Consider the following 9,446-nt stretch of genomic DNA (forward strand, 5'->3'; position numbering starts at 1 on the left):
CCCTCTCTCTTTCTCTGTTTCTCCTCTTTCATATATTTAAATGTCAGTTATGTTTGTGTGGGCTGTCGGCACTCGGGGAGTTTTGATGTATTCGGTTCCAGTGTTTCTGTTCTCCGTGTGTGAGTGGGAGCCGATCAGTAAATGTTCTTTTAGGTGTTTCTTTCTTCGCTCATCAAAATGCAAGATAAAAGAAGTTAGAGTGCCCCTCCCCCCCGTCCTTGCGCTCTTCCCGGATCTTTTCTTTACAGTTGTTTGTCCTTGAGTCCTACTGCTGCGTATGCTGATTAACATATTGTTCAGACTCCGTAAAGCAATCAATACAGGAGACAGCGATGATGGTATCAAGAGTCAGTGACCTTATTTCAGACTGACTGCKCTGCTCAAAACTTTTGTCAGTATGGCTCCAGGGTTCAGCATACTCCATCTGAATCTGAAGTCACCGTACGGTCATGTGATTGCTTGAAGTTCATTTTCACATAATGGTGCAAAGCTCCTGGGAAACCCCTCCTGCTACTGTACACGTCTCAGCAAACATTTCTTCCTGCTGGGGACAACACTTCAATGTTCACCGTTTGGCCACACCTCTGTCACGGAKAGAGTGCAGATGATGGATATCCATGTACAATGTTGGTGCTTTCTCCATGCAGGAGTTTTGGCCATTTGATCATTTTATGTGATTGGAAGAGTCATAAAGATAGATGTACTTTTTGACTGCTTTGGAAAACTGCTCCTCAATACTRTTCATGTTGTTCGGACGCACAAACAGCCGACTTCTGGAAGCGAAGTAGATGAAGCGAAAGCCTGCCATTGATATCTGAGCACTTTTCAATATAAACAAACAATCCCACAAACTTTTRACCAAACACACAATAATTTAAAAAAAATTGGTGGAGAGCTTGTGCCAAGGAGGGACGGGCGACACAAAGCTGAGAAAAAAAATGGCAATTTTTGTCACGCAACTACATCAAAGAGAGTGGATTTTGCTGGTTCATATAGACCACGGGCACCCAAACATTTTCCCCAAGAGGGCCAAAATGAAAATCTATCCGGGACTGTGGGCGAAATGCAGTAATATAATACATGAAATACAAATAATATTTTAGTAAAGTCCTTTATTTTGTAACAACTAAGCTAGCAGCCAGTGTGGTGGCCCAATTTTGTTTCAGTCTGTGCACTTGGAGAAAGTCTGCCATACGCTCAAGTAGCAAAGGGTCATGGTAAATTTTGTAAATTGATAAAATATGAGGTTTTCTGGCCTTATAAAGTGTTGAAATCTACATGTGTGGTTAAATCTGATCTAAATATCACTTGTTGTTACTTGTGTTTCACGTTTCATGTTTAATCTTAACATATCAAAGATAAAGTCAGTGCAATGAGTGAAAACTATCTGCACTACAGCCCCTTACATAATCATTGCGCCAGTGGATGAAATACTGTTTCTACATAGAACAACAGGTTACAAACTRGTAACTTTGTCAACTGCCGGTGGGCCAAATCAAATGTCTTTGTGGGCCAAATTTGGCCCGCGGGCCCCACTTTGGGCTCCTCTGATATAGACCATGCAAAAGGCTTTACACCACGCTTCATTCTAATTCAACCTGATTCAGTTCTACATGGTCTTAATAGTTTTGCATAAAAATGAAATGTTGGGTTTACTTAATCATGTTATGTCAACTGGTTCCACTTAACTGAGTTGAGTAAATTCAAAGCAACATACTCATGTTCTTTGGTTGAAACCTGGCATATTGCTTTGAATTTACTCAACTCAGTTAAGTGGAACCAGTTGACATAACATGGTTAAGTAAATCCAATATTTCATTTTTTCAGTGACTCAATAAGTGGGTATAGCTAAGACTTCAGCAGGTCATCACGCRGCTGCTCAAAACTGACCACCAGTGAATACCACTGTTATCAAAAATGCAGTGGCTGGCCATCTTTTTCTTCTACCATTTATAAATGAGAAATCACTTAAATAAAAACTAATAATGTGGTTTTAATCAATAATTAACAGTTAATGTGGAAAAAACATGACTAAAAGAAGAGCACAACTTGAKGTTTAAGTTGATATCAAAACATTATACTGTTTGTTTTTATTTGGTATGTTCAAAGTATACTTCATCTAGGCCTTGTGAGACATGACAAAATAAGGGTTGAATAATAAAACTACATTCAATTTAGTTCAAGTTTGTTTACACCAATAACACAGTATTAAATGAAACATTCCAATGTATATGTAAAGCTGTTTAAATATAAATTTTGGTAATATATTTAATAAAATACACCTAAAGAGGTGTGAGGGACTCAAATTGTGCAATTTTCATGTACGACTGTTAAATACAAGTAGTTCGACCTGCAATTGCAAAAAGAACGCCCCTGAAATTTAAGCCTGACAATTTTTCTGAAAATTCAATTAAAACATTTGAACATACATTTGAATAGAAACTAATAAAGTGGCCCAAAAACCTTGCATTGTGTAATTTGTGTGATTGTAAAAATGTATAAATCAATAAAACTAAACAATTCAAGCGTTCGCCTCTGAAAATACATCATTTTCATTGTTTGTTCCTGCACAGCACACAAACAGGTCAGAACATCACGTTTAAACGAGTGCCTACAGCACACTAAAACACACCTCACCATAGATGTTGTTGTTTTTTTCTATCATCTCTGCTAAAGTTAGGATTACAGCTATTTTATTTATTTATTTAGCATATTTAGTCACACTGCTTCTCTGCTGTCCCTCTCTGCAGCCTGTCCTGCTGGTTTCTATAAGGCCAAGTCTTCCGACGCCGACTGCTCCAAGTGTCCTCCTCACAGCCACTCACTCAGAGACGGGGCCAATGCTTGCGAATGCCACATGGGATTCTTCCGCGCTGACGCTGACCCCCACTCCATGGCCTGCACCCGTAAGAGCACAGACACACATAAACAGTTAACACAGAAGCAAAAACACTGACAATGAGTGTGTGCAATCTTCACCAATAAAAGGAAAGAGCGCGGTCATTGTTTTGCAAACTCTCTATCTCGTCGGAACAGGAGGCGACACAAACGTGTCTGAATGCCACCCCTGTTTCATGATCCCATTACTTATGACTAAGCCTCCATCTACATCCTGTCTGGCAGTGATAACTGAAGACATTGAGGGGAGAATAAATGTCCTCAATCTTTCTCCAAGTCTGTGCGATAGATTCAGAGACGATGGTTTGTGTGTCTTAAACTTAATTATGCCTATATACGGCGCATGGTTTCCTCTCGCAAGGGAGGGGGAAAAAAACGAAAACAAACAATTATGCGCACAATCTTTCTCACACTAAAAAATTAAATACCACAGAAAAAAACAGCCAAACCATCAAATGCATTTCATAACCGCATGGTTTTCAGTTTTGTGCCAGATGTTCACACGCCAAAGCAACACCCCCGTCCTTCCATACACACAAACACACAAACACACACACTTCTTATTTTCTTATTTTTCCACTTTCTTTATGTACTATGTGCATAAATGTGGTTATTCACTGCTTCTGTTGGCCCTATTTATCCTCAGAGCCACCATCAGCACCACAGCAGCTCATCTCTGTGGTGAATGAGACATCGGTGGTCTTGGAATGGGCCCCCCCTCGTCGACTGGGAGGAAGAAGCGACACCAGCTACAGTCTGGAGTGTCTCATCTGTCAATCGGGGAGCCACGCTCAGACTGACAGTCGAACTTTACAGAGGAATCGCTCCGTTTCCCAGCCCGAGCTTCAACACAGCGGAACAGGGATGCAATCAGACCAGGGGATTGTGGGACMTGAAGTCCCATTAGGCCGAGGAGTTCTCCAGAGCAGGACTGGAGAATACCCCTGGCCTGGTTCGGACTCTATCTCTAGCTCTCAGCTTTGCCTTCCCTGCAGCTCAGATGTGCTCTTCTCTCCGGACCAGACTGGTCTGCAGACCACCAGGGTGGTGGTGAGCAAGCTCAGGGCCCACACGCACTACACCTTCATTGTCCACGCTCGCAACGGGGTCTCCCAGGTCAGCGGTGCAGGGGCGTCGCCGAGCGTGTCTGTAAGCCTCACCACCAACCAAGCAGGTGAGGCGCTGCATGGGATAAACTGTGTGCGATTGTTCAACTGAGCAACGAAACGAAATGTGTTCATAGGCGAGTTCTCAAAGTGGGTCAGCTGAAAACAAACTGCTGCTCGGTGCACAAGGGCCTGCAGGGAGGCAAGGTCCCATGAGTAATGGTCAAAGCTGCTGTAGCATGAAATGCACAAGCTCTGGATATCTGTCAGCATGACGGATGTAATTATCCAGCATGAGGAAAATAACTAGGGTTTATTCAGTGGAGAGTCAAATATTTGAGCTTGTTAAAACACAGATCTGAATGTAATTTGAATTTTATTCTTTAAAAAAAATCAAAAGAACAGTTTAAATTGCATAAATTGAGCATTTGTGAAAAGGTTGTGAGTAAAAAATGTCCTACCTGCTGCAGATAACTCTTCAAGTGATGTCAGTTCAGAGAAACAAAACTGAAATCTGGCTTTTCTACCCCTTTTTTGTAAATCTGTACCTAAACATCTGTACTTTTGTACTATGCCTGTAGTACACAATTATTCTGGTATAAAGACCCGTTAAAACTGATGCTAAAGCTAGCTATTGCTGCTATCTGTTCTTGCAAATAACCAAAAAAAAATTATAATTGATTCAATTCAGTTGAATTTTTTTTCAATTTAAATTTATGTAGCACCAGTCCCAAAATGTGATCTAAATGCAATTTATGTCCAACCAACAGTGCAACCAAATACAGTCCAGTTTACTCCGTGTAATTCTAACTACATTTTGTGATGGAGTTCAGTTCCATCCAGCGAAATTCACCATTTATAAAATGCTAATTCTTTTAAAAATCATCTGGCTCAGACACCAATGCATGAAAAAATAAATAAATAAACATTCCGAGCCTCTTGTCCTAAAAAGTTAACCCCCTCTCTGCAGTGATATCCTCTGTACATTTGATTCTTGTTTGCTCTTTTTCCTGCCCTCTCCCCATTGGTAACTGTTGGCTCTTACTATCACTGTTGGAGTTGCCATAGTTATTACTCTGTCCTCCTACACTTAACAGAAACTGAATTAATTATAGGGCTGCTCTCAAGAGGATGCCGAAGTATTCAGAAAACTGCAAATCACTGACTTCAATACAAATAGACGGCGCTGGTAGACGAGACCAATTGAGAGAAAAAAAATTAAATCCCAATGCTCGGCTGCAGAATAATAGAACAGCACAATGTTGAGATTTGACAGCATTCCTAAACTTTTTCTTGTTCTCCGAGCTCAGCCGCAGAAGTATTTTTTTAAATCACTCACTTTTTATGAAGTGTTTCATTTTGCTTGTGAAGGACTCAGCTGCGTGTGGCGTTCCTCACACATACGTCTTATTAGTTTTTAAGTGTGTAGAGTTTTTTTTTTTTACATCTGTTTTCACGTGCTGTTACATCTCAAGTGTCATTGCTTTTAGTCTTAAGGGTGGCATTTAGGTACTGGCACACCTGCTGTTTCAGGTGCCCCTGGGAAATAAGTTGCTGTATGTGTTAGACCGTGAGGGCCTGCCTGGGATGTGTCAGGTCCAGCCTAACGCTACCATATGGTCCAATATCATAAAAAGCAGCCACAAATGAGAACAAACACAGGGAAACTGAGATGCAATGGAGGGATTTGGGAGGAGGAGGAGAGGAGAATGAGCCTTGTCTCTGTGGGTTAGGAGGGAAGAAGATGTAGGTTACTCCTGAGGTGCACTGGGTCAAAGACAGCAAACAGGCCTGACACAAACCCTTTTCACTTCATTCTGGAGTGGAAAACTAGCATTTTGCAAACAGCATTATCACAAATACACTAGGTTGTTCTATAAATGAGTTGTGACGGTTTCATTTTTCCTCCTCAGCTCCTTCTCCAGTGTCATCCGTTCAAGTCACAGACGTCACCAGACACAGTTTGTCATTGTCTTGGCGACAGCCGGATCGACCAAACGGGGTCATCCTGGAGTACGAGGTCAAGTTCTACGAAAAGGTGAGCTGCTGGCAGKTTAAAGCAGCTTAGCCATGTGATTTTTCTTTATAGTGAAGGTGGTCTTTCATTTGAGTCCTGAAAGACATTGTTTCTTTTTGTCCCATTGAATCAGGACCAGAAGGAGAGGTCCTACCGGGTCATGAGGACCTTCTTAAGGACTGTTGATGTCACGGGTCTCAACCCCCTCACTGTTTATGTGTTTCATGTGCGCGCTCGCACCGCTGCTGGGTATGGAGAATACAGCGCTCCGTTTGAATTCTCYACCAATTCAGGTAATCGGACAGACCGGTTCATGTGAAAAATCAGTTGAAGGAATAGTTCAGACAACTTTAAAGTCAAACAGTTTAGCATCCGTGACATTAGTCATAGAGCAAGGAGTATGGAGAAGGAGGCAAARGTTTTCCTCCAGGCTAAGCTAATGGCTAACAGTGACAAACTAAAGAAATGTTATGGAAAAAATTTGAAAGTTTAATATTTGCTAATGTAGTATTCTTGCACAGGAGGGTGAATTCAGAGAACGAGTTTTTTAAAGCCTGAAAACCAACATAAAACAAGCCCTTGTTTGGTTAATTGAGACTTTCACCTCTTTCTCCATGTGTGACAGATGTCACAGCTGATGAGGTACTGATTTGAACAYTGACTGAAGACATTCCATTTAGTAAAGGCTGATGTTGTGGTGTGTTTCATTTGTCTTTAGAAATGATAATTACGTCAAGGTTAAAGGTTCAAATCAGCTAAAATGCTTTCCATAGTCTGAATTCAGACTTTAAAAGTTTGAACTTTCTCGCCAGTTCCCACTTCAAAATCCAACATGGCTGACTTAATGTTGTAGTCTGCAGTGATAAACTTTTTATTCATGAGCAGCAGTTGAATAGTTTCACAAGATGAAACTTTTATCAAACCAACTGCTATTAGAAAATGCAGATACTTCATTCCTGCAGCTCAGCTATTTACATGTGCAAGTCAGTCATGTTGGAGTTTGAGGTTGCAGCTAGTTAGAAATGAAATAAAGGTGACAATAGGAAGCCAGTTAAATCGGCTCTGATTTCCAGACAAATGAAATGTAGCATTAGTTTAGGGTTGAAAATGTCTTTGTCCTTTGCTCATCAGATCCTTTCCCCTTGATTGGAGAAGGTGTTAACTCTGCCTTTCTGCTGCTGTCTGTCAGCGCCGTTGGAATATTGCTGCTCATATCTGCAGCCGTCTTCATCATTAGTCGCAGGTACACACACACACACACACACACACACATGCACAGTGGTTACGATTTGTTTGGTTACAATGTGTGCAAGGTCAATCTAAACCACCGTCTTTGACCAATTTGCGCACTCAGCATTTGTATTTGTATCGGTATTGAGTGACAGAGTAACCTGTGCTACCTGCAGTGTTTTTTTTAATGGGATTAGAGAGGAGACGATGGTAATCCCTTTGTCCCCGATTTGTCATTAGTGTCTTCAGCTTTATGTGTTGGTTTCCACCGACGTGCACGCTCACACGCACACGTGCGGGTGCCCAAAGCCACACACAGGATTAGCACCTGCTCAGACACAAAGGTGGTTTTGACAGTTTCTTTGTTTAATAGAAAACACCTTTTATCTCCCTCTACCTGAGGCATCACCCCCTCCTCCTCCCTTTGCCTGAAATGCTTTCATCTGGCTGTTCTGAGCTTCCCTGCAGCCTCATGCGTTCTGTTCTCATTGTCATTGCCTTCTGTTGCAGCAAAACCTCAAAAAATGCTACTGAGGAAAATCCCTCAGAAAAAAAATTAATTAATTAAGCGAAACATCTTTTTTTTTCAGTATTTAATTGTAAAACCTTTAAAGAGCATATGAGAGCTAAATGTGACAATGATCTCCAGACATTCCTGCTTGTCTTCGTTGTTTCTGCTGTAAAAGTTGTTGCATTTTGTCTCATTAGGAGGAGCAAGTACAGTAAAACCAAGCAGGACTCAGAGGAGGAGAAACATCTGAACCCAGGTACTGTACATGAAGCACAAAGACAGATAGATGCTCTTTTCTTTCTTTTCTCGCAGATCCTTTTTCACACATCGAACACACACTTTTTTTCCCAAAACACTTACATAACATATGCAGTTATACAACTCCTTTTTCTCACCCTCCTCTGCATCCCGCCTTCTCCTCCTTCGCTTTCCTGTCCACTTCCCGCCTCCTCTCCCCTGGCAGGAGTCAAAATCTACGTGGACCCGTTTACCTACGAGGACCCCGATCAGGCCATCCACGAGTTTGCCAAGGAGATCGATGTGAGCAGCATTCACATCGAGAAGGTTATTGGCATAGGTAGGGCCCGCTTTGGCACTCCGACACGCACAAACCCACACGCACACATGCTCGCTTGGCGCTGACGCTGTGGTTTGCGCGATTGTGTAGGAGAGTTTGGGGAGGTGTGTAGCGGACGGCTGCGTGCGCAGGGGAAGAGGGAGATCTACGTGGCCATCAAGAGTCTGAAGGCGGGATACTCGGACAAACAGAGGAGGGACTTCTTATCCGAGGCCTCCATCATGGGACAGTTCGACCACCCCAACATCATCAGGCTGGAGGGGGTCGTCACAAGATGTAAGTTCTGCCAGTGCTCTGCTTTTTTTAGTGTGTGGTTTGCCCTAATATTTATAATTTACCCTCTTTAGGTAAGCCATTGATGATCATCACAGAATACATGGAAAATGGATCTTTGGATGCATTCCTTCGAGTGAGTAAACCACTGGTTTCTTTCACACTGCCCAGCCAAAACAATAGGTCACCAACTCGCTTTAACTAAGTAAATACTAAGAGTTTACCATTACAGTATGTCTCAGCTGGCAACAGGTTATCTAATCATAACTGATGCAGTGAGTTCCTTCTTGTTTGTTAAACAACCATGACACATCCTGTGGACGAGGAAAAGATGTTAGTCTGTTTCAGAAGGGGCAACTTATTGGCATCATTCAAAGAAAACATATAAGGAGATTGCTGAAACTATTAAAATCTGGTTGAGAACTGTGCAAGGCAGAAGGTCATGTGGTCTGATGAGTCCAGATTTGCCCTGTTCCAGAGTGTTGGGAGCATCAGGGAACTGTCCAAGCCTGTGTGGAAAGTTGGTCTGGTCTAGGTACAGCAACGTTATCTTTTGATAAATCTTGAGCGCTCATGTTATATATTTTCTTTCTGTAATGTTAACATTTCAGAAACACGACGGTCAGTTCACAGTGATCCAGCTGGTCGGCATGCTGCGTGGCATCGCCTCAGGTATGAAGTACCTCGCAGACATGAACTACGTTCACAGAGACCTGGCCGCTCGCAACATCCTGGTCAACAGCAACCTGGTCTGTAAGGTGTCAGACTTCGGCCTGAGTCGGGTTCTGGAGGACGATCCTGAGGCTGCCTACACAACAAAGGTGAGGACCCCCC

The 9,446-nt window shown here is 42.3% G+C and overlaps 1 protein-coding gene across 2 annotated transcripts in view; it reads left to right on the top strand.

Moving 5' to 3' along the window:
• LOC106526215 (ephrin type-A receptor 4-A) overlaps positions 1-9,446 on the top strand; it is a 37,196-nt gene that overhangs the window by 17,727 nt on the left and 10,023 nt on the right. Inside the window, exons 6-15 of one of the 2 annotated variants that reach the window (XM_014020767.1) lie at positions 2,751-2,906; positions 3,545-4,072; positions 5,918-6,042; positions 6,155-6,314; positions 7,153-7,264; positions 7,960-8,018; positions 8,226-8,339; positions 8,430-8,615; positions 8,687-8,748; positions 9,224-9,433. In XM_014020767.1, coding sequence (XP_013876221.1) covers positions 2,751-2,906; positions 3,545-4,072; positions 5,918-6,042; positions 6,155-6,314; positions 7,153-7,264; positions 7,960-8,018; positions 8,226-8,339; positions 8,430-8,615; positions 8,687-8,748; positions 9,224-9,433 — 1,712 coding nt within the window. Of the gene's footprint in view, positions 1-2,750; positions 2,907-3,544; positions 4,073-5,917; positions 6,043-6,154; positions 6,315-7,152; positions 7,265-7,959; positions 8,019-8,225; positions 8,340-8,429; positions 8,616-8,686; positions 8,749-9,223; positions 9,434-9,446 lie in introns of those variants that run through there. The other variant, XM_014020775.1, reaches the window with a different exon arrangement.

Source organism: Austrofundulus limnaeus, unplaced genomic scaffold, assembly GCF_001266775.1.
Source record: "Austrofundulus limnaeus strain Quisiro unplaced genomic scaffold, Austrofundulus_limnaeus-1.0 Scaffold3, whole genome shotgun sequence".
NCBI lineage: Eukaryota > Metazoa > Chordata > Actinopteri > Cyprinodontiformes > Rivulidae > Austrofundulus > Austrofundulus limnaeus.